This window comes from Nelusetta ayraudi, unplaced genomic scaffold, assembly GCF_046127955.1.
Source record: "Nelusetta ayraudi isolate G7.1 ecotype Tasmania unplaced genomic scaffold, CSIRO-AGI_Nayr_v1 ptg000004l, whole genome shotgun sequence".
NCBI classification, from domain to species: domain Eukaryota; kingdom Metazoa; phylum Chordata; class Actinopteri; order Tetraodontiformes; family Monacanthidae; genus Nelusetta; species Nelusetta ayraudi.
Window position 1 is genome coordinate 3,142,921 of NW_027466054.1, and position 24,229 is coordinate 3,167,149.

General features: G+C 41.8%; 5 protein-coding genes across 5 annotated transcripts; 2 read left to right on the top strand and 3 right to left on the bottom strand.

The window, feature by feature from the left end:
* Positions 1-270: 270 nt before the first annotated feature.
* LOC142897855 (sodium-dependent phosphate transport protein 2B-like) lies at positions 271-7,375 on the bottom strand. Its single transcript, XM_076040480.1, has 13 exons — positions 7,352-7,375; positions 6,711-6,771; positions 6,537-6,638; positions 6,058-6,186; positions 5,767-5,910; positions 5,542-5,653; positions 4,644-4,836; positions 4,253-4,348; positions 3,733-3,853; positions 3,107-3,274; positions 2,830-2,946; positions 2,445-2,569; positions 271-2,262 (listed from the first exon to the last, which is right to left on the bottom strand). The coding sequence occupies exons 1-13, from the start codon at positions 7,373-7,375 to the stop codon at positions 1,717-1,719; spliced, it is 1,938 nt and encodes a 645-aa protein (XP_075896595.1). The 3' UTR covers positions 271-1,716.
* Positions 7,376-8,686: 1,311 nt separating this feature from the next.
* Positions 8,687-11,126, top strand: LOC142900247 (OCIA domain-containing protein 1). Its single transcript, XM_076044435.1, has 8 exons — positions 8,687-8,879; positions 9,116-9,200; positions 9,295-9,348; positions 9,707-9,754; positions 9,904-10,033; positions 10,161-10,309; positions 10,655-10,816; positions 10,902-11,126. The coding sequence occupies exons 1-8, from the start codon at positions 8,826-8,828 to the stop codon at positions 10,934-10,936; spliced, it is 717 nt and encodes a 238-aa protein (XP_075900550.1). The 5' UTR covers positions 8,687-8,825; the 3' UTR covers positions 10,937-11,126.
* On the bottom strand, positions 10,554-13,007 carry rhbdd2 (rhomboid domain containing 2). Its single transcript, XM_076044425.1, has one exon. The coding sequence runs from the start codon at positions 12,753-12,755 to the stop codon at positions 11,817-11,819; it is 939 nt and encodes a 312-aa protein (XP_075900540.1). The 5' UTR covers positions 12,756-13,007; the 3' UTR covers positions 10,554-11,816.
* A 616-nt stretch (positions 13,008-13,623) lies between these two features.
* Positions 13,624-19,575, bottom strand: chic2 (cysteine-rich hydrophobic domain 2). Its single transcript, XM_076044443.1, has 6 exons — positions 19,207-19,575; positions 17,926-17,980; positions 17,499-17,654; positions 17,341-17,397; positions 17,190-17,249; positions 13,624-16,196 (listed from the first exon to the last, which is right to left on the bottom strand). The coding sequence occupies exons 1-6, from the start codon at positions 19,338-19,340 to the stop codon at positions 16,146-16,148; spliced, it is 513 nt and encodes a 170-aa protein (XP_075900558.1). The 5' UTR covers positions 19,341-19,575; the 3' UTR covers positions 13,624-16,145.
* A 509-nt stretch (positions 19,576-20,084) lies between these two features.
* primpol (primase and polymerase (DNA-directed)) lies at positions 20,085-24,158 on the top strand. Its single transcript, XM_076044485.1, has 13 exons — positions 20,085-20,224; positions 20,665-20,944; positions 21,040-21,134; positions 21,238-21,376; positions 21,881-22,028; positions 22,118-22,220; positions 22,297-22,427; positions 22,602-22,764; positions 22,867-23,039; positions 23,214-23,322; positions 23,420-23,496; positions 23,566-23,612; positions 23,685-24,158. The coding sequence occupies exons 2-13, from the start codon at positions 20,771-20,773 to the stop codon at positions 23,922-23,924; spliced, it is 1,599 nt and encodes a 532-aa protein (XP_075900600.1). The 5' UTR covers positions 20,085-20,224; positions 20,665-20,770; the 3' UTR covers positions 23,925-24,158.
* The last annotated feature ends 71 nt before the right edge of the window (positions 24,159-24,229 follow it).

Below are 24,229 nucleotides of genomic sequence, written 5' to 3' on the forward strand. Positions count from 1 at the left end.
GTTTTAATAATAAGTAGTATAATAAGTAATAAGTAATAGAAGTAATAAGTCATAATAAGTTTTTCACTTCTACCCAAAAAGTTTTTATTTGACTGCATTACCAAATGCTTACAGTCTGAGTAAGTCCAGAGTTCTTACCGACTCTCCATAGCGATTTAAGTTATCCAACCACCCAACGCTGTCTTTCAACTGTTACTGTATATCCAACTACCTCAGTAATGTGACCTCAGCTTGCAGCTGGGATTCAGAAACACAGCGATCTTCAAAGACTTTATTTGTCACATGCACTCAAAAAGTGTGGAATGCTCAACATGACATTATTAAAAATAAGGCATAAAATAGTACATAAATATATACATATCAAAATTTTGTAAAATGCTGACAATTTAAATGGACAAATTACAATAAAGGAAATGAATAGTTTTGACAAAGTAAGTGGCTAGGCTAATCATTTATTCTTAATTATGATAACAGTTTAGTTAGCTTAATTTTTGCTCTTTGACTTATCAACATGGATATAATAAACAGCGTTCTCATCAGACATATATATGTTTGAAGGCTTCTCAAGGTAGTGAAAGGCACTAAAACCTTCAGGAGGCTGTATCTAAAAGAAACTCCTCTTTGGTAGGTATAATCTAGGACATCTGCATCTTCACATGACATTTCTCTGCCTGTCTAAAAGACAATACAAAAAAACCCTTAAAAATACACATAGCTATGACTATAAGTCAGGTAAAGGTCCCTCAGACCTGTGGGCCAGTTTCTTTCATGAAAAGATTAGCATGGTACAGCAACGCTAGATGCTACATTCACCGTCTCAACATGACGCTCTAGCTTGATACGATACGATAAGCTAGCTTGTAGTAAGTAAGTAAATATAATTGACACTATTTACCTCACTTGCACTTTGGTACCAGTTTTCACAAAATGAACTACTATCAATAGTTTATACTTGGTAACCGTTTTTCTAATTTTTCAGTTCTTGCTGAAGACCTATTCTTTGACTCATTTTGCATTGACATCTAGCTGTATATGTTTGTCTTGTCTCTGTGTTCATTCCTTGAATCGGTTAAGCACTTTTGGTCAACTATGAGCTCTGTATAAACTTTAAATAATTTGTGTCAAGACAATCAATAGAAACCCTGACAAACAGGTGCCTATTTTTTGTTTATGGTGCTAAAATAGATTCACTTTAATTTTGCTGCAAGATAATGGAGTATTTATCATGTTGTTAGACATACAAATAACTCTGGCATTTTAAATGTGATTTTGAGTAAAATATGGAAATATCGCAATAACCGGCTGTGGGATGTGAGGGATTTGTAAGAGTCTAGTATAAGTATATAAACACATATTGTTTGCGAAATTTCCCCTACACATCTTGAGTCCAAAAGAATCTCTGATGTATTAATGTGTTATTTCAACTATGCTATTTTAACTACAAGATGATGACAAGAACAGGAGAGAGTAAAGAGTTTTTTTTTTTAACCTCTTGAACAGATGTACTTACAGACAGACTGCACGTTACCTCATCTAAATGCTGGGAAAAATTACGCCACACGTTCAAAAATTTCTTACAAAGAGACTATAAAAACAAAGTACACAGTGAGGAGTTTTGTCTACTGGTGTTTTCTTAAATATAGAGACCTGTGGAAAGACTGGAGATTAATGTTGGAATTGATGCAGCCCCTCTGATGTCGGCTGCTGTAAAACACCTCACAGCCTTGTTATCTTCAAAATGTTGAGTTCTATCTTAATGTCCCGTTCCATCTCCTTCTTGGGGTTCTCATATGCCGTGATGCACTCTCCACTGTTCCTTTCCATTGATTGCTTTCCTCTGTTCCCTGGAGCAACGTCGCAGGATTTGCAGCAGCGACAGCATTTGGCCGTGAGGGCATCAACCACCTTGTCCCAGGGTTCCAGAGAGTGGACCCACAGAGGAAGGAAGTCCCACGAACGCAGTGCTGGGGGCAGAGATGCAGGCTTCCTTTGCTGCAGGATGTTAATCACTATGATGGCAATCAGCAGAATGAGTAGAGGTACGACCACGCCCACCAGTACCGGCCAGCCAGCAAGCGACAGGCTGAAGATGAAGAGCGGCAGCATGAAGAAGCAGCCGAGGATGTAGACGGCGGCAAACCAGCGGTAAGAGGCGGTGACGTTGCCGAGGCCTTTGGCCAGTCGGATGGGGATGCGGGTGAGAGGAATCGGGTACCAGAGAGCAATGCCAGTGATGTTGAAGAGGAGGTGCACGAGGGCAATCTACAAAAGTCATTCACGAGCTTAATTGATATGCTGCCTTCTGTATTGTTTTCAGAAATATAGAAAAAAATTAAAAGATCCAAAGTTATAGAAAAAAGTCATTCCAAAATTTTGGCGGAGCCCTAATAAATGCACACACTGACATACAGTACGTAAACACACTTTCCATGCTTAGGACTGACCTGGAGCGCATTTGCCAGCCTATCTCTGGGACCAGCCATGGCTGCAAAGACAGACGTCGTGGTTGTGCCAATATTTGAGCCCAGTGACAGTGGGTACGCCCGTTCTATGCTGATGACACCAATACCTATTTGCACAGATGGTATACTGGTTAACGTACATATACAAATTCACCTACAACTGTAAACCCCACAGTCATTTGAGTAGGTACATTCCCTTTAATTGTAAGTGCCGGTGTTCTCAAATCCAGGTATTTTGACACCAAACATTTGCTTTTAAAACTCCGCCCTGCAGGTGTGTCTAGACTTGAAAACAACTCTGTCTGATAATGATAGCTACAATAAAAATTAAAAATGGATGGATGGATGGATGGATGGATGATCTTACCGACAAGTGGGGTGAGAGCAGAAGTAAAAACGGAACTGCTTTGCAAAACAAAAGTCATTCCAGCTCCGACTAAAATGGCCATGTAACCTGTGACCCACCCAAACGGGAACGGGAAATCTGCAAACGTGACATGATAGCGGGGTGATTATTGAGGTGGGTTCTTTTTCCTAGATGAGTGGGGTCTCATAAGTTATAGTACTTTCTAACATGTAGACAGACTCCATAGGTTACTGAGTACTGCAGTAACAGGGGAAACAGTGTGCGCGGAGCTTCTTACCAGTATTGATAATGCGTTTGATGACTGAGGCCAACTGTCCCTTTAGCAAGGAGCTGAGCAGCTTGACAGTGAGGATGAGGCAGGTACAGAGCACCAGGAGGGATAAAGCCAAAAGGATCAGACCCACCACCATGTCGGACAGGTTTACACCCACAAAGAGATGAGCACCTGAAAGAGAATCCAGACTGGTCATAAATGGAGTGAAGTAGTGAGTCCTGGACAAATTGTTTGAAACCTGGGAATCATTTTCCCGACCTGTCAGTCATGATTCCCTGTCTCTATTGACTCATTCACTGATTCTCCCCTGCTACTGTGAGCCAGTTAACGGCAAAGAGGCTGTACTTCTAACTATATTTATATAATTGTAACAAGTTTATGGCTGTATCTGCCCAGTGGAAAAAGCAACAGCTATGGTTTCATATTTCAACTCAGCTTCCCCTTTCTGTTCCTGTAGAGAGGCTAAGCTGTGATGAACGCATCCTTCAGTAGCTCTGGTAGTGGGTGGAGCTACTTTGTGGATTTTGTACACTCCTTACAAACTCTGTAACGTTTTGTTTGTTTTGCGTCAATGCTGAGCTGTCCCAAGTCACATCTATGATACAATAGAACTTAAACAACAGACTTACATTTCTTAATATTATATGTTTTAGAAACATTTTTTAATATAATGGTGTTGTTGCCATCCACCCAGCAAAGCAATGGAGACTCGCAGTTCTCTGGGCCTGGGACTGTGATGTTCATCAGGGTCTGAAACAAAAGAAAGAAAAAAAACTTGTTCATTAAGATTCTTCATGTAGTTTTATTTGCATTTTTGAGAATGTCAAGTTCATCTGTATTCTTTACACAGTACCTTGCAATAAGATGGTCAATGCAAGCATCTGTTTACTGTATGTACATCATACATACTGGTAGATGTTGAAGGATTTTAAGTGTTCAGGGTGTTACGAGTGGAGGACACAGGTGAGAGGGTTAGATGGAGGTAGATGGTTGGCTGGGGCCACCCCTGAATAGAACAGCCTAAAGCGATGTTCTATTTGAACTCCTTATGAAATTTTAAAATGTTGCAGTGTCTTCAATTTAAATGTATTATTATTTTTATTTATCTTTTTCTGTGGATTAATTGTGTCTTGTTTCTTCCCCCCTTACTGTATTGGTGCAGGTTTGACACCATCTCTTGATGAGACTCTTGTTCCTGGCTTCTGGGTCTCCAGTGGCAACCCCACTGATGACAGATTTATCCAGCTATTTCAGAGGGAAAGGAAAAGTGTCACATAAATCCTTTGAAACTGACTAAAACATCATCAAATGTGTATATATTGTTCATGCACTCAAAGAAGTCTGATCCTCTATTGGTTTTTGTTGTTTATTTTGTCAATATTTCATTTCTTTTCTGTCAGTCATCAAAGACTCGGTTTAAATCAATTAATACTCATTTACAAATAACCAAGCCAATAAAGATTTTTAATGTCAATCTTAATGTATAGAACTAATATGCAAAGAATAGCTAGTGGGAGCATCATCAGAAAAGCTCTTCCACCTGTATGATTGACTTTGTGGTGACGTCAGTGATGACTTTCAGCAGGTCGGGGGCCTTCCCACCCTGAATGTCGAAGGAGTCGATAATGAGCTTGGAGCCCTTGTACAAGTAACCGGTGGCGACCTCCAGAGGGAGTAGCATCAACACGGAGAGCCAGTTGAAGAAGTCGTGAACTGTGGCCCCGGCAAAAGCCCTGAGTGTATTGATGGAAGAGACCGAGAATCACACATTTGAAATTGAGTTTGTTTTTGTTTTGTTTTTTAAAAGTTTTTTTTAATGATATTTTTATTAGTAAATCCGAATGTGTGAAAACAATTATATATATATATATGTTTTTTGTACTTGGTTTGTGTTAAGCATTGGGATCATAATATTGAAAAATGATGGGGGGTAAATTAGATTTTGTAGTATAAAAGTATAAAAATGTGTAAAGGTATTTCAAGGTTTGGGTTCCTGTGTCTATTCTTGCGAGTCTGTGCTTGTATTTTACTTTTAATTCAATAGAGGCGCAAAAAGTGCAACAAAAAACAATCAGCTTACATTTGTGTTGTTGCACGTTTTCTGAGATTTTTATGTGAACTGTTGCATTTGCAATTATACGTTATTTATAATGCAATGCAAAGTGCTTAAAACAATGTAAGGGAAAAACGACAACATAGGAAACCCGTCCCTCCTACTCCCCATTTACATATATACACACAACTACATGCACACATACACAAGCATAAACAAACATACACTCTGAGGAGGAAACACACTAGGAAACTAATACTATTCTTATTTTGCAACGCAACACAATGTTCTTGAGGAGGGCAACAAAAAAACAAATGGCTTTCGTGCCGGCACAGGTTGGGTGGGATTTCTACAGGGGGCGCTCTGTCAACAGAGGCTTGATTACCGGCGAAAAGTGTTGCGTTCACCAGCCTGCGTCATGGCGACCAGGGTGTTGGTGACAGAGGTGCCGATGTTGGTGCCCATGATTATGGGGACGGCCAGCTGGACTGACAGCACTGCCGGAGCACACTGATTGGTTACCATTGTCTGTCCCGCCTCCGACAATACGGCTGCATTACGTGTGTGTGTGTGTGAGCGTGTGTCGTCATCGTGTGAGCGTGGGACTCACATCCGGAGGAGACCATGCTGACGACTATGGATGAAGAGGTGGACGAGCTCTGGACCAGCAGCGTGACCAGGATGCCAATGACCACACCAGCCAGAGGGTTGGACAGGACGGTGTTGTCCTGAAAGATGTTGCCTGCTGCTTTGCCTGCACACACACGCATGGACGTCCTCATATTTGTTTGAATTTTTGCAATTAAAAAAAAAAAAGAAATTTGCATTTCGAACACCGTGACGGTAGTGAACAGATGAAGTAAATGATGTTTATTGTGTGTCCTGTGCAGATGTTACTCACCTCCAACGAGCTGGAAAGCCGAGCTGAGGATGTCGAGAGAGCAGACAAAGACGTAGAGGAGACCCACCAGCAGGATCAGCTTCCCACACAGTAGAAGCACTCTCCACACTTTCCCTGAGGTGTCCACAGCTGTCACACACACACACTCATGTTGGTTCGCATTTAGAAATATTGACCATGATTGTGATGGTGCTCGTCGAGTTATTTCCCAAGTTTGCATATATTCATTTATTAAAATAATGTCATTTAGAAGAAGAAGATTTACATCTTTTAAGTGAAAATGTTTTAGCACAGCTTGTGATAAAGGTTGGGTTTTAATCAGATGATTAATCAAAATAGCAAAAAGTTAGTAGCATTCAACTGTGAGCATGGCTATGTTCCAAAAAAGTCGGAGTTATATACCTTATAAAAAGAAGAACATTAGGACCAGATGTTGTTTATTTCCAAGTTAGGAGTTTAAATTTGGATTTTTCACCAACCTGACCACGGCATCCCAGAGTCCTTCAACTCGGGCAGGTCCCATGGGTTTGAGTCTTTGCCAATCAATGCCACAGTGGAGTTTGCAGGGCTTGCTTTGACTCCTAACACAGCCATAAACATAATGTATTCAGTCACTTTTAGAATTCACTAGTGCAGTGAAACACCAAACATACCGTTGTTTTTATCTTCACCTCTGTCATTGGAATTCTTCCAGTTATTTTCAACAGCCACCGGCTAAGAAAAGAGAAAGAGGAGATGGATGAATAGCACTGTATTCAAACACACATATTGAAAGAGAGGAAGTTGGCCATGCAGGCAATCTAGTTCAAAACTCTGTGCCTGACTCTCTCTCTGTCTCTGTCTGTCTCTGTCTCTCTCTCTCACACACACACACACACACACACACACACACACACACACACACACACACACACACACACACACACACAGTTTATCACATGCAGGGGTATTGATCTTAACATCACATGTCCAAGCTGCAGTAAAATTCCATCCACACAACAGTGTGACCGGCTGAAGTATTTAAGAATACATGTAATGAATAGCCATCTGTAATGGTCTTTATTTACTATCCAAAAGTGTCAGCAATTGTTGAAATTCATCTTCTTGCTCTAATATGTATTCATATACACAATGTAAAATAGGTTATTGGAAACACATTTATTTATTTATCTGTTGCTAGTTACATTTCTTATTTACTTTATTAACATACAGAGAAAAATACATTAACTATGGTGTTTAATCACATTTTGTCTCTCACATGAAAAATACAAAAATGCAAGATGCTTGTACTCACCTGTGGCAGGTGGAGCGAGTCCATTTCTGGTGAGATCACCTGTGTGTCCGGTTGGGAAATGCTGCGTCTGTTTGAGCGTCATATCACTCAAAATTTAAGTTAACCAAACATACATTTAATACCTCAGCAACTGATCGTCACCTGAACTTGAAACACAGCAACAAACCTGTGTCACTTACCTCAAAATACTCCCTCAACTCCTTTGATTGACAGGAAGTTCTGTTTTTTTCTTTGTCCATCTATCTCATATGTCTGTCATATCCACAATCACCAGTAGTGAAAGAACCTGCACTCTCCCTGCCCATTTTAACATCACTCCCTTATGTCAGCCATGCGTAGCCCTCAGAGTGGTGATAGTACCAGGAGGGGAACCCTGGGATAGCCCATGTGACCAAGCTGTCAGAGAGATGGTTTAGCCCCAGTTAGACCACGTGGGGGCCGGTACAGCAGGATGTGCACTTTGCTGCTCTCGGACACCGATGCCAACTTGTTCTATTTTGGGCATGCAATGAGGTTTTTTTTCTGGAGCGCTCTATTGATTCTCCTATTACAGCTGCCCAGAGCTCAATATTTCAACAAATCGATGACCTAAGATAAGGTTGACAGGGCAGTTGATGAAGCCTGAGAGAACTTAGAGAAGTCAGCTGATGCGTGGATTTTCCATGCCGTTGTGACCTGACAATGCACTGGGTTAACGCAAGAGGCTGGTAAGATCACATTTTCCATTCCTATCCATTTCACATTAATTCTTTTTTTATTGATTAATCTTACTTTTTCAGGTCAAATAGTTACCAAAAAAAAAAAACAGTAGGTAGAGCCATTTGTTATACAAGTAACTGCAACTATTAACTAATTAAACTACAAGAAAAATTGAGAAATAAAGCACATCAATATTCACTGTAGATTATCTTCTGACTTTTGTCACTTTTTGTTTTTAATAAATTGCTTAAGCACTGTAGAACATTGGAAAAATATCGTTCTTAATATAAAAAATATTATTTTTATATTAATATAAAAATTATGTAAAAAGTACTTCAGTAATTCAACAGGAGATAAACCTATGACGAAATAATCGGTATGTTGGAGCAACTAAGTGTTTAGTCACACCCACTAGATGGCGATGTTAACCAATGAATGCAATACAATTTTCTTTATGTCGATTAAAATGTCGGTTTCAGTATTGTTTAAATCATTTTGAACTTTTGTCACTGATAAATAAGTACAACTAAAATACTACAATAAAAGTACAAATTTAGTGCAGCGCAAAAACCTTCTTCGGGTTTTTGTTTTTTTGTTTTTTTAATCGCCAGTCGTGCCGCTTCTCCTTCCGGGTCATTGTGACGTCATTATCAGGTCCGGCAGTAGAGCAATGACATTGTATCGGGAGGAAAGCAAGTTGCACCGCAGCGTGTCTTAATGCCCGCTCCTCTACATGCTCTGCTAGTTTCTGTTTAGCAGCAGCTTTGTCGTCAACATGTCGACCACTGCTTCCGGCTTTTCGGAGGACCAGTCTCAGCGAAGAGGACAGGTGAGCCCAACCTCTGGCCCCATTTCACCACTAGCTAGCACGGCACCGCACGGCGTTGGCTACTCGCGTCAACTTCAGCTAAAACCACGAAGGAGGCGGTGTCAACTGTTCCGCGGCCTCTGTGAAGTGGGCTTATCTAGACGTCCATTTGCGACTCGACTCGTCTTAATTCAGCTCTTGTGGGTTATTTGTGGCACTGAGCGTTCTGTCCAACTGTCTTTGTTGTGCATGTGCAGTCTCCGGTGGGCGTGGAGTACATCCCCACGGAGGAGGAGAGGAGGGTCTTCAGGGAGTGCAACCAGGAGAGCTTTTGGTACAGGTGTAAGTTTCCGTCTAAGCGAGAACGTTTTATCCTAAGCCTTCCGAGTTCCAGTGTTTTCAAGATGTCTCATCTACTTGTGTCGTTTTGTCACAGCGGTGCCGTTTTCTGTGGTCAGCATGGCTCTGACTCAAGCCCTGGTTGTAAGAGGTATTGTTATGCACTACACCAAGAACAACAAAAATGAATGAAATAAAACACTGAAGGGCTGAAAAGGAAATTTGGGCAGGCATGATTCACACTTCGCAAAATGTTTTTGTTTTGTTTGTGGATTTAAGTGTGTAGTTTTTAAGAACCCATCTCTTTGGAGGGGTGTCATTTAAAGTGGGAAAATTATCATTACCATGGTTAATGTTACTAACACACTTCAATCAAACACGCCATACTAAGGTCTAAAGTAGTTTTGTTTTTCAAAGAATTTGTTCTGATTGCATGTAAGCCATCTTTTGTGTGGCTGAAATGATACCTGGAAGAAAAACACCGTCACTAAATTCATTCTCACTTGCAGGGACTCTGTCTGCGTCTCCAAGATTTGGAGCCCTACCCAAAGTGGCCTGTAAGTCCAAAGCTACTTCACATAATATTAATAGTAGTAGTAGTAGTAAAGCAGTTTATCCTCATTGCTCTGGCATTTTCCATCTTTTTAAAAATATACTTGATTTATATGGCCACTGGCTTATATGACTACTACACCTGCCCTTCCAGTTGCTGGCTTCTGTGGCTACCTTGCTGGGAAAATGTCCTACATGAAGACGTGTCAGGAAAAGTTCAAGCGGCTGGAGAACTCGCCCCTGGGTGAGGCTCTCAGACAGAGAACAGGGCTGCCTCAACAATAGTGAGTGCTACACACACACACACACACACACACACTTGTGGTGTGGTTTTTACGAATGCTTTTTTTAAATATTGTTTTTTTAACCCATCTGCTCCTCCCCGATCTCTTTCTTAATTGTCCTGCTCAGTCCGACCAGAACTGCTCAGTCGGAGATGAGTGACCCAGACGCCCCGTCATTTGAACCAGTCTTCCAGCCACCAGAGTCCTCCAGCCTGGGGGGCTACAGTATGGAGTCACCCACACAAATGGGCCGAGCAGATGACTACAACAATCCAGGCAAGCTCTATTTTGTTAAAAGAAATTTTACAGAGAAAGCTTTTGGTTAAATGATTGCTTTTCTCTTCTGGTTATCTTACAAGGAGGATGTTTGCATCCATCCCCTTTCTACTGAATCCTGTATAAGTAGACACAACTTTTTGCAATTCTGTTTTTCATAGAAAGATTACATTACAGCCACTGTTGGCTGCCATTTTGCAGCTATCTTCAAAGACCATAAGGATTTCTGAGTTTTTTTTATGTGAGGCAATTACAGAAGCCTGGGGTTTAAAAAATAAAGTTTGCCCTTTAACTGAAACTTTGACATTTCTTGAAGTTGTTTTTTTTGGGGTATTGTTCTTTCAGCTGAGTTGTATGTGGAGGAAGAGGAGCCCAGGAAGAAGGGCATTCTCTATGAAGACCTGAGGCTGAAGAACAGAGAGAACTATGAGGTCACACTGACACAGAAAGCCGAGTCTATGCTCAAAACATCACAAGACAAAGAACCAAGAAGACCCACGAAAGAGGGTGAGCTTGCAGCGTTTCTGTCCTGCACTTTGGAAAGTAAAATCTAGGAATTGTATCTAATTGGTTCTTCTGTTTTATGTTCCAGCAAAGAACATCTATGGAGACACTTGGGAAGAGTGAGCCACGTCAAATGTGAATATATTCAGAGCTTGAGATCACAGTCACTGCAGATCAGTTGGAATCTCAGTGATGTTCTCCCCTTCTTGGTCTTCACCGTTGTATCATTTTCTAATTATAATTTCTTTGCAAAAGAGTCAAGTAAAACAAATAATAAATTAAAGATAAATAAATAAAGAAGCTGCATATTCTTTCTGTGCTATTACTGATTTGAATGCCCCTGAACTGTTCACTGGCACAAACGAGAAAAGGTTTGTTTTTGTTTTTCCACATCAATACTCAAAACCCCAAAACAGTTGCATAGATGTGGTCTAATCTTGTCATCCAAAGTAACATTTGGTGGTACTGATTAATCAACACATGATTTGGTTGGAATTTCCTGTCACAGTAACCATTGAAATTTAATTGTCAGGATTGTCAGGAGTTCTACTGGCCTAAATAGGAGTCTATTTAAAGTGATCATTTTACAAAATAATTCCAAAACATTTTTCTATTTATTTAGAGAGGCAAATCAACATATGGTCAACCTACCAGTAGTTATAGTGATTGAAACTATGGCATTACAACTACATAGAGGTGCGATGATTACATTATAAGGTACGAGAAATGAGCAATAATGACCCTGGTGTTTATTCTGAGAGTTCTGACTAGTGCAGACATGTTACATAGTTTTTAAACTAAAACAAAGTCAAAGATGCTTTATACGCATTGGTCACTTAAAGGCTAAAAAACCAAACTATGCAAAGCAAAAATCAGTGCACTTAAAAAACACAAACATTGTCACACATATCTTAACAAGTAAACAACATTTAAGACAGCATAGAATACAGGTTTTGATGGCATAAGGCCTAGCTGCATGAATCAAGCATGATGTTGATAACCATCAATACAGTTGACCATGACTGTGTTTGCAGCTGTGGCCATAATTCCCTCCTGAGCAGTGTTCAGAGTTCACCCCCTGTGCATTGAAGTGTACAGGTGCTGCGGGTCCAGACAGGACATTGGCTGAATTTGACCAGCCCTCATAAGTCTTGGTTATCTCCTGTGCACTGTTGATGCTCGACACTGGAGCGTAGGCCTGGACCGGGTAGGACCCCGGTGGTGGGTTGATGTGTGGCAGAATAGTCTTCCTGCGCTCCTCGGTGGACGCGGGGACGAACATGACGCCGCTGATCCTCCTCAACAACCTGAAGAGCAGCATCTTCTCCAAGACGGCGGCCCTCGCTTCGGACACGTCCAGCAGGGAGCAACACCCTCTCCCATACACACACCCGACCGCGACGGCGACGATGTTGCAGGGCAGCACGCTGAGAGGAACCAGGGCGGTGGTGACCACGAGGAGCACCCAGGGGAGAGCCGCGGTGGGGAAACTCACTCCGCACAGGAAGCCTTTGGTCATCTTGGTGTGCGTGGTGGTGAGAGCCACGCAGGCCAGCGCCGCGGGGAGCAGCCCCTCGGTGTGGTGGCGGTCGCCGTCGGCACGCAGGAGGTCCAGGAAGCTGTACAGCAGGCCGGTGGCGGTGGACATCGCGGTGAAGATGATCAGGAAGCGGAGGGTGCCGAAGCCCTTCTCCAGGCTGCTACTGAGCACAGCGAAAGCCGCAATGCTTCCGAGGAGCTGAGCCGAGGTCTGGTGGCTAAAGGGGAACGTCAACAGCCGGTGGACGTGTCCGTTTTGCAGAACGGAGGAGCCGACGCTGAACGCACTCGGGCTCCAGTCCAACTGCGACTGGGCGGCAAAGAGAAGACACGACAGCAGCGCCACAGTAAGGACGCCGCACGTCGGAGTAGGAGCCGCGTCTCTGACCCACGTCAAAAGCATTTTCGGCAGCGCTTCCGCAGTGACATTACTGCTCCATAGACAAGGCAGTTAGTACGTCAACTTTGGACTAAACGTGGTTCGAATTTCCTCATCCCGCAGAAACAGAAGGCGCCGCCACTTCCGGTCTGCTTTTAGCCGATCCCTCTGCGTTAGTATTTTAATGATTTACGCTCAAGAGTGAAAATAAACAAGGCGTTGAAGGCTGTGCGTAAACAATTAACTCCATCGCTTCCTAATCACTTCCTGGTTATTTTTCTTCTTCGTGGGATATAAGCAGAATTTGTTCGCTGTATACTGCCGCTGCTGTTTCGGAGTGAGTTTACACGTCACGCTTTTTTTTTTTTTTTTTTGTATTAAACGAGGGTAAACAAACACAGTTACGTTATTATGAGGCTTGAGGTTTCCAACGTAAACATCTTGTCTGAGGATGATATAAGAGAGGAGAGACAACTTCTGTCTGACCTATTGAATGCAGACAACCAACTACACTTCATTTACTGTAGTGAATCCTTCAAATACAGTATATTCATAGACACTTAAACAACAGGTTTCAATCAGTTATGTTGCAGTATATAGTGATGTTAAGCCAGCAGACTCGTATGGTGTCCAAGCTTAGTTCTGGGACATGACACAATTATAACCTTGACTATATTTATGTTATCTGGTATTACTGAGGGAACTTTAATTGCATCATTGAAGACAATACAATGCAATACAGACAATAATAGTTTAAAGTGGTCTTCATTCAGATGATGATGATGACTTCAAACAAGCAAACTCTCCAGGAGATCAATAAAGTATCTATCTATTTGTGGAGTGGCTGAAAATTCTCTTCGGGGGAAAAAAAAACAGTAGGACACCCACCGCCTTGTTTATTATTGGTAGTTTATTACTGTACATATACCTGTTCAACTCATATATACATATATCTTTCTCTCTCAGACACACACGCACAAAGCACTCCATGTTATATATAAAAAAGGGTTTTCATCTTCTGTGCAGGTTTCAATCACAGTCTGAGATCTACAGACAACATTTTGATCTGCATACACACTGTGCACACACACATCTGAACACACCACAAACAACTGCATATGGCCTTATGCCTTGATTTGATTTACAGTCAACAGACCTCAACGGAAAGTGTGACAAACCTAGAGATAAATCAGAGGCAATCAAGTGAATGTGGGCTGTTTTGACAAATACCGAAACATTGTGTGAGATTTGCAGAAAAGTCAGATGTCTCTCTTTAAGGGACAATGTTTCGATAGAAAAAAAAAAAACTCAAAAATGCACCCTAATGTGTATCACCCATGCTACATGGTGTTGTCTTTTTTTTCTTCTTTTTTTTAAGTTTAATCCCCTGAGTCTGGCTCATACAATCTGCAGAGCTGGGTGACCCCATACTATGAAAATGTGTGTAATGTTGATATCTGAATGTTTATTAAATGAATTGACTTGCAAACACAATGGGGGCAGGGTGGGGTGGGGTGGAGGGCGTCTTTCCACAGTTAAAAAAAACAACATTATTTTCTATCTAATTGATAGCTAATGATTTTATCCTAAAACAAAGTAATATGTTGCAAATGAGGACCATACTGTGAAGCAAAATTTTTGTTCAAATTAGCCCGTTAAAGAATACACAGTAACAAAACTTATTCTAACTTGAATTTACTGCCACGTCATCATTCTGAATTTGAACGCAAGCTGTGAGTTTTGAATATTCAGAGGACACAGAAGAACATGACCATTACTCCACATCTCTATCCCTGCCCACTTGAAGTAGACAATGGCAGCTGACTAAAAAACAACAACACTGTGCTGGAGGATACTGAACAGTGCAGCACTGAGGAGACCGGCACAATGACACGTTACATCTGTGGAAGTACAACATTCTTCTTTTACCACTCATGCTAACCTGAGTCACTAGTGCTGCAGCTACTCCACATTCCAGATTTGGAAGCAATGTGGTTCGATCAGGAGCTGTTTTCACTTAAATTTAATAACCGTGCCCTTCGATGCAGCTCCTCAGTTATCAGATCATTATTGGAGAGGACCTGACAGTCAACCCCAGAACACTGACATTTTTGTTTCAAATATTCTATAACTCAAAGGAACTTTCTTGCACATAATCAACTTTACATTTTCTTTAAAGTGTAATTAAGATATTAGGCCATTTAAAGGTGTAAAGAAAATCCTGTGTGCTTTAGCATCAACACAAGCCCGTAAAGACAAAAAAAAGTAAACATTACACAATTACAAAAACTAAACATAACAAAAGAGGCCTGTTAGTTCAAAAATATTATTTATAAATGCTTACTTTTTGCATTTATAAATAACTATGACAAAAATATCAAACATGGGTTATGGGAAAAAAAAAAAAATCTGCATCAAAGAAAGAGCTCCGCTTCATAGAGTCCATGTTTGATTTGTCTCAGTTTGTTTCTCACCCATTCAGATTAACATACGCAAATAACACACAGTCAACAGTTTACAGAGCAGGGACTGCCACTCTTTTACCAACAGAGTTCACAAAACTTAAGACATATTAAAAAAAACAAAAACAAAGAAAAAAAAATGAGTGGCCTTCTTTCCAGGTGACGTGAAGCAATTGCCTGTCACTCAGACAGACATTAGTGTTGAAAGCAAGTTTATCCAGGTAAACCGTGTAGCCAAGGCCCCATTCACACGATGGAGAGTACAGTCAGACGGTGTGATTGTCACTGGGTTAGAGCGATGCACAGTGTCGAGTGCAGACATACAAAGGGAGGCAGAAGATAAGGATGTCTGGTACTTCTTAAAAAGAGTGACTTTTTTTTCCACTTACGTGGAGTTCTACTGCTTCTATGAGTGACCTAGAGCACCAGATCAACCAATACAAAAGCACTGGGGTGTAGGGCGTTCTATTTGTTTTTCCTTCGCAGGCGAACTCAACGGGGGTGACTGTGGGTGTCGTGCGATACAGTTCGTCTTCTTCATTATCCGGTGTTGCCATGTGCTTCTGTGAGGCAACACAATGCGTGACACAGTTCCAGTTGCAGGCAGGAGAACTCTGTTTGCGAGTCCGGTCGCCACACCTTGATCCAAAATAATGCTGGTTCTAACCTGACATCCCACAGGCTGGTGCTGGTAAGCATGGCTTGACAGTGTGCCAGCTTCCAAATCACGTCATGGTTCAACAGTGTATATATTCCAAAAGTACGTGTTAGGATGTGGGACTTGTAAACAAGGACGTAGACAAAAGGTTCGGTCGAGTGAATGGGTTAATAAAAAGAAAAAAGAAAAATCAAAGCTACCATGTAAACAAAAATTTGGAGATTATCACTGGAAGGGGAAATATTTTGGAGTTTGTTGTGATGCAGCAGTGGATGTTGAAATCAGCCCGTTCAACTAGTCTGGTCTGAAGATTGGGATCTTGGGCAAGAACTCTATTAGGATGACCTGCAAGGAGAGACAGTTTTAGGCTGTGTTCACACCACATCTGATTCTACAACAAGGCATTGTTTCTCCTTAAAGTGTACTCGTGTACAGTCACTGGTGCAGTTGTTGATGCTGTCGAACAGGTTTCTTTTCTGCAGGACCCGTCCAACATCAGTAGCGGAGTCTGGCTAGAATCATTGGCTATGGGTGTCAATCTCAATGATCTCTCACCAACACGATACGGCAGACTACACAAATCCACATCAAGCAATGGTCCTGGACCACAGAATATTAAGACACCTTTTAAAATACTGAATGACCTCTAAGAAAGGTCTTTTTAAAATATGCACTTAAAAATGTAGTTGTGCTCCATGCACTGTGAATGAAAATGAAATTCATTGGCACTGACAGTGGAGGTACTGTACACGTGGTACCCATGTACAGAGGAAGGTCCTCTTCAGTAGAGGGAAAAATCATTATAATTTTTTTTAAAAATGAGGGGTTCATGTTAATTCAAGCAAAAAACAAAACAAAATAAAATCTTGGGATAGGGCAGTGTACCTAACTAGACACCTGATACATTTAAAATGGCTTCTATTACATAATTAATGCTGAAAATGACCAAATGAAATGTTCTCAAAGAATTATATGGCACTGTGACCTAAAATGGCAAATGCACAGCACTTATATAGCACCTTCATGGTACCCCAAAGCGCTCTACAAAGGCTACATTCACACACACATTCACACCAATGGGTGGCTGCTGCCATGCAAGGCGCTGCCTATCCCCACTGGGAGCAATTCAGGGTGAAGTGTCTTGCCCAAGGACACAACAACAGACGGATGGAGCAGGATTTGAACCGCCAACCTTTCGCTCATTGGACAACCCGCTCTACCTCACGAGCCACAGTCACACAGTGTCTGATGAGCCACTCCTAAGTCCTTACACTTATTCATCAAACACTCCAACCAGAGTTTCTGCATTTTTTTTATCCTTTGTCAGGCAACACTTACGTATTCCATCATATTGTTGGTTTCGCACTTCCTTTTGCTGAGCCTCCAATGCAAACACAACTGCAAACAAAGCAGAGCTAGTTTCTTTTAAACATGTCAAACAGATAATCCGTACATGCAGACTGTATCAGTTCATGCCTTCACCACTCACCTTGTGGTACAGCCTGCTGTTCTCCCACTCTAGAAGCTTCTCTATGGATCTTCTCATCTACGGGGCGACAGCGACGTTAGACGGGAATCACCAGTTGTCCAACAAATCTGCATCAGCAGTTGTGTGGATGTGAAACAAACAGGCTGAATCTTTCTCACCCTCTTGCTGAGGCAGATGACCGGCCACAAACTGAAGCCCAATGTACAGCAACAGCAGAGGCAGCCACAGAGGAGCCACCGCACATTGACTGGCAACGTCTTCCTCAGGCAGCTGTTTACACGGCTGATACTGGCTTTGAATTCTTCTGGTGCCACCTGAAGAAAGGCACGTTCAAGATAAAGTTAATGCGGTGGCATGAAGTCATACTAAGCTGAAGGATGTGGACTTTTTAAGCAGGCTCACAAGTTGTTGCTGAAACATAATCCCTCCCCCCTTCCTTCCTTTTGTGTTGTTAATAAGACAAATGAATTCATTCACACAGTAAACTGCAGAGCGTCTTCATTTAGAGACAGCCACCGGTGAGGTCACTTTGCTTAAGTCATAACATCTCAACACAAAGAGCATGAAGACACTGAGGACGCTTACCTTTCCCGTGAGTGCTGAAGGAAATTCGGACTCAAATTTGTTACTGAGTCCAAACCTGTAAAGGTCAGAGGGAAGTTATGCTGTTACACATTCACAGCTTTAGCTTTTACAATCAGCATTAAATTAAATGCATTGTACATACTAAGCACAGCAGGCATACATAGCAAATAAGCTCACACATAAATGGTGACTCCCAATAATATGTACAAAATGCTGAATTGGAAGCAACTTTTAGATAAGAGGGAGGGATTTAAAAAAAAAAAAAAAAAAAGATTGCACAAACTCAATGTTTATCGATGTCTAATGCCCTAAAATATTCACAGGAACAACTTTTGATACAAGCCATGTCTTAATACAATTAACTATTTTGTTATTTCATGTTTAGTTACAACATTTAGCGATAGCCAGTAATGGAAAAATGGGTTTAATATGTTTGTTGATATGAGTTCGTTTACTCACTGCCTCTTTTTATTTATTTATTTTTAACTTTCCTGCACGAAAAATGAGTGTTAGTTACTTTTAAAGAAACAAAATACGACACTTAATGGGCAGCAAGTTCATGGGAACGTTATACTCCATGCGGACTTTGTTTTAAGCATATTTTTGGAGTCGGGAGTTGCTGGATGTGAATGGCGAAGTCAACAAGCATCTGTGAAAACTCGATCGCAGCTACTGCATCATGCAGATTCACTCATTGAGAAATATCCCCGAGAGCAGGGGGTCACCGACGTGGTGGCCGCGGGCACCAGGTAGCCCCAAGGACCACATGAGTCGCCCGCAGGCCTGTTCGAAAAATTGCACAACTCGTTGAGCTGCATCTAAAATTCAATTTTATCCAATCTTGTTAAGTCAAAGTTGATAATTATTGAGAACCCACTAAACGTGATAAGTGTCTTCACATAGGTGAGTATAATTAATAATAATAATAATACATAACTCAGAGAGTTTGTTATTTCAGAACAGTCTAGCAAACTGGTAGCCCTTCATATGACTCAGGACCCACGAAGTAGCTCTCAGTGACAAAAAGGTTGGTGACTCCAGCCTTAGGGTATGTAACGTATTATTCTCATACGTTGAAATGAGCTCTAGTTTATCACTTCCAGTGTGCTACCAGCCACGAAGCTCGAAGCTAGCCATGTTAGCTTGCTGGCAACCGCTAAACGCTAGGTCACCAAATAGTGGCTAACTTCGCCTAGCAGCAGCTCCCGATTTGGGGGAGGCCGTCGTTCAAGTTCGTGTACATTCTTCCGCCGGTGTCTTGTCTGTCCGACGGTGACTTACACAGTGACGTGACCGGACCCTCGCACGACCACCGGGTCCGGAGCGTACTTGAGGAGCTGCTCCTCCGCGGCCCTGTCCTCGTCCTCCTCTTCCTCCTCCTCCTCTTCATAGATCTCGTCAAAGTCCTCCATCATGGCTTCCCGGCACAGAAACCGGGAGAGACACGATGCCGACCAGCGGCCAGCGGCAGCGAGCCCAGGAGAGAGTTTAGGGAGTCTACGAAGAACTGAGAAGCAAAAATATGAAGACTGTCCCGGAGTCGACACGGTTCACATCATCCAGCGAGCTCGCCTCAGACAAAATATCAACATCCGCCGCAGTCGCCGTACGACACCGGAAGAGGGGGGTCGGTCGTGTTCACGTGACGTCGCGATGTTTTCTTTTTGATTTCTGCGCATGGACATGCCACTCACTTTGTGTGCTTTTTTTTTTTTATACGAAAACTCTGTATTTTAAATTTACAAAACGTAAACATGCTGCGACTATTTGATATACTAATAATATTGCGAATGACCAAGAATGTTGACCAAGGATGTATTATAAGAACTGGATACTCGAGGTACTGCAGCAAAATAAATCCCAAGGGCTCAAAAGGCTTTTTTTTTTTTTTTTTTTTTTTTCCCCCCATAACCACAATAACACAAAAACTATGACCTGAAACGCGGTTCATGATAAATCTCTCTGTTGCAGATCTCTCAGTCATGGTATTTTAGACTTTCAAAAAAAAAAAAAAGTTTTATATAAAGGCCAGAAAATCACCAGAAAAAAAGTTTATTCCCTGTGTGACGTCACGGTGTGCCGCTGTGTCTCGGCTCGGTCTGATTGGCTGCGTCCTGATGTGTCGCGGGTGAAGTACGCATGCTCTAAACGCCCTCTCATGACGCCGTCTTCCGCTTACTACGTACCTACTACGTCATGGACCTACGTACGCACAGCTTTTCAGGCACATGCGCAGATGTGTTCAAAACATTCGCGGGAATTAGGCAGGAAGACGTCGGAGTATTGAGGAGAAATGCTGGTGTGTTGATCTTTTTAATGGCGTTATCCGTATATAACAGATAACGAATTACGCTGTTTACATGATATGCGGTTATATATAATCGCATACATCGGAGAGTGGTCGGATTCGTTGCGCACATATAAACGTAGGCAGGGGTAGTGTATTGTTTGTATTGTATGTACTACTTCTAAAGTTAATACTGTGTTTTTCTATTGACTGTTTTCGCCTATATCACCATAGTTATAATTTATCAATCCAGCCATACATAGACACATACATCTATTTTATATCGTAGAATCATATTCCCTTGCACAGCACAGGCTGGTTAGGGTGCTGGAGCCTGTCTGGAAACAAGCCAAAGACAATTTCGACTTGCCAGTTCTAACATTAAAATTTGAAAAAGCTGCCTGGATTAAAATGCTGTCCGTTCTGATGCTTCTTGTAACTTTATGTCACAGCAGCAGATCTCAACAGAACTCTTGAAAAGACCTCCGACCCTTTTTATCAAAAGAAGCGACAGGCGAGCTGTTCAGCAGTCACCAGGCAGTCTAGAAGTGGCGAAAAATGAGTGAGTGGGGAGCGCGGCTGAAGAAGGTTGAGCAGCTCGCTCAGTCATTCCATCAGAACCCTTTGGCGTCACCCTATAAGCCTCGACTGTGGCCGTGTCAGCCGTCCTCTGTCTGGAAGTTCTTTCCCCGCCAGAATCCGGCCATCAGTTTCGCTCAGAGCTGCAAAGAGGTAGCGCAAAGACGGCCTCGTCAGTCAGTGCCACAGATTTTCAAATCTCAATTTGTACGGGGACAAAATGCTGATATTTCTTTCTCCTTTGACAGGCTGTCCATGTTTTTGCACTTGAAAAAGAACAGTCGCCTCAGGGTCAAAGGATGTACCTGGTCACCACCTACACTGAGCTGTGGCATTACTACAGGTAAATATTATCCATACAAAGATACAAAGTTTAGTTTTTATGGTCATGTGCGCTATTGGATGTTTATATTTTTGTTTTGTTTTTTATTATTATTCTTCATCAGGACGTACACAAAGTCATTGATGCATTGCTATGAGGTGATACTAGAGGGCACAGTGTGTAAGCTTTACTTTGACCTGGAGTTCCACAAGCCCTCAAACAAAGAGGCTGACGGCAAAGCCATGGTGACATCACTTATTCAGGTGCAGTGCTTTTCCAACCCGCTTCTCATAAAGATAACTCACGTTTGAACCGCTAGCAATAGCATTTTCTTTTATTTTGATGCAATATGGAAATGCTTTTTATGCTTTTATCATTAGATATTAGATTATATATTCCTTTATTTATCCCTCAATGGGGAAATTAAAATAGTTTGCAGCAGCAGTATAAACAGCAAACAACAAACATTCACACATACAGTACCAGGTATGAAAAATAAGATAATAGAACTAGTGTAAATAGAAAAGAGCAGTGCAGTGTATGGTTGTGTGTGAAATAGACTCCAGTATAGTTGCTGAATGAAGGAGGGGAATGATATTGCACATGATTAATAAATTAAAAATTAAAGAATTACATTGATTCAAGTCTGTTCCATATGCAGGGTCAATTTAGATTAGTTGAATACCTAAATCTGGCTATAAGCTGGATGCATCTCCTGTCAAATTGAGCATCAAGTCAACACACCTGCTGGTATTGTTCATTGACAGTACGTTTGTGACAAACTGATGGAGGTTTATGGAGTTAAATGCACCACAGACGATGTTCTGAACCTGGACTCCAGCACCAACGACAAGTTCAGTCGCCATCTCATCTTCAACCTCCAGAATGCCGCCTTCAAAGACAACATACATGTGGGTGCGTTCTGTGTCGCACAGAGTTGCTTGTTTGTCAACGTTTGCGTTCACCTTTCTGAAAGTCACGTCATGTCTCCTGCCGGCCTTCAGGAAGGTTTACCCATGCAATTCTTCAACCAGTGCTGAGCAATCGCAAAAGCACATGTGCTCTGGACGCTGGGATGGATTCAGCAGCAGACAACAGTGAAACGGGGTGAGTCTTTCGAAGCAGCGGAAAACATTCACGTCCTGGTTTATTCTCAGTGCAACTCTTTCTATTCTGGCTGCAGAACTTGTGCTGTCCCCGGAGGAAGGACGTCTGACAGAGCGCAGGCCAAAAGGCGGAGGCAGGAGGAGCGAGACCTAACGTTCCTCCAGGTGAAGAACAAAGACGGTCAGGACTGTCTCTTTGTTGATCTTGGTAAGAAAAAGAAAGAAAAAAAAAAGCAATATTTTCAGCCTGATGTTTGATGCTGCTATGTTTGTCTCTGTACATGCATCTTTTAACATACATATGTACCAATTCTTCATAATGGACTTGCAGTCCAGTTTTGCTTTCTGCATGCACCATAATCAGTAATGTTCACTAAAACAGGAGTTTACACCAAGAACAGGAATTTCCGCCTCTACAAGGCCTCCAAAGTGGGAAAGAACGCTGCTTTCACACTGGCAGAGGACAACAAGTTCATCGCTGCACCTGTCAAAGGAATGTCTGCAGAGCAAAGTGTCTTCCTGGCTTCCTTAATCTGTAATGTGAGGTACAAAGGACATCCTGAACCTGAGGATTCCATGAGCTAAAATGAATGTGTTTTTTTTTTAAGCAACATGAGTGTTTCTGCTTTTTTGCTTTGTTCATTTAGCTTCACAAATCAAAGGATCCTTATGTGGGACACTTCAGAGGCAAAGGAAGACAAACCTCCAAAGCTGCATATTGTGCTGGACTCAGACTCATTTTCTGGCAGCCTCTCGTCTCCCCATAAAGAGGTTGATGATTTTGTTTTAACGCTGGTCAAGAAAGACGGCGTAGAAGGAAGTAAGTTAAGGAGCAACTTATATATTTTCAGTTTCTACCCAGTTAAAGGGCACCACACTGTAGCATGCTGCTATCTCTGACATAATGTCCACACAAAGAAGGTCTAACTGGATGTGCAGTCATAATAAGTGTTAAGAATGAGTCATTCCCGGACCCATATGTTCACTTCAACAGGTATCAGACGATGGAACTACTTTGCATCTGAACAGCTGATTGTGTATGACATCGCAAAATACCGCTGGTGTGAAAACGTGCAAAGGTTTCACAAAAGCAACAACATCATGTGAGTCTTTGTTGTTGTTGTTTTTTTCAAAAGTGCTTTTTGCTGTTCACTGACAATTATTATGACAACAAAAAACTGATCTGGCTCATCTCTGTAGGATCATAGTGGAGTTGAAAGAGGAAGTTTGGTACCAGAAGTGTCATGACCCTGAGTGCAAGAGCTTCAGATCCTCCAGTGTGTGGTAACCCCAAGAACTTCACTTCACTTAAACCATGCACACTAACAAACATTTGGATGTTACAGGTTACCCACTGCCTCAGGAGATCTGCGTCAGCTACATCATGACGATGGTCAGTGATTCCAACTCAACCATCCTGTGTTCATTTTCCAGTTAACCCACAGTGTCTGCTCTTGGCCGACAGGATGATGAAGATCAGGCGTACCTAATGGATGACGATGGCAATGTTGAACCCAGCCAGGCACAGACGGAAGTATCACAAAGTCCACAGTGTCCAGGGAAGAACTGCTGCGCTGATGTGTGGGGAGACGGCAGCCAGGACGACCAGGAGTTGTTGAAGAGTCTAGAAGACTTTGAACAACACAGGGAAGAAATCTCTGATCGGATTCTGCTCCAGTGTGCGGCAGAGTTTGACTCCCAGTAGATCGAGTTTTGCACTTTCAGACTTTTTTTTTTTTTTAAACTAGCATCTATGTGCACTATATAATACTGTTTTAAATGGATATGACTGCTTGCTAATGTTTGTTCATAACAGGTAAACAGCATCTTATTACTTCAACAGATTTGTTTGAGGAACAAAGAAATCCTGCAAAAAGTTTTACAAATCATAATTGTTGATATCGTTTGTGTAAATGATAAATAAACAGAACTTACTGTTTATTTTGAAATTCTTCCACTTCAAAAAGTACAGATTTTCCTCATAACAATATCAAGAATGAGTGTCCTTTC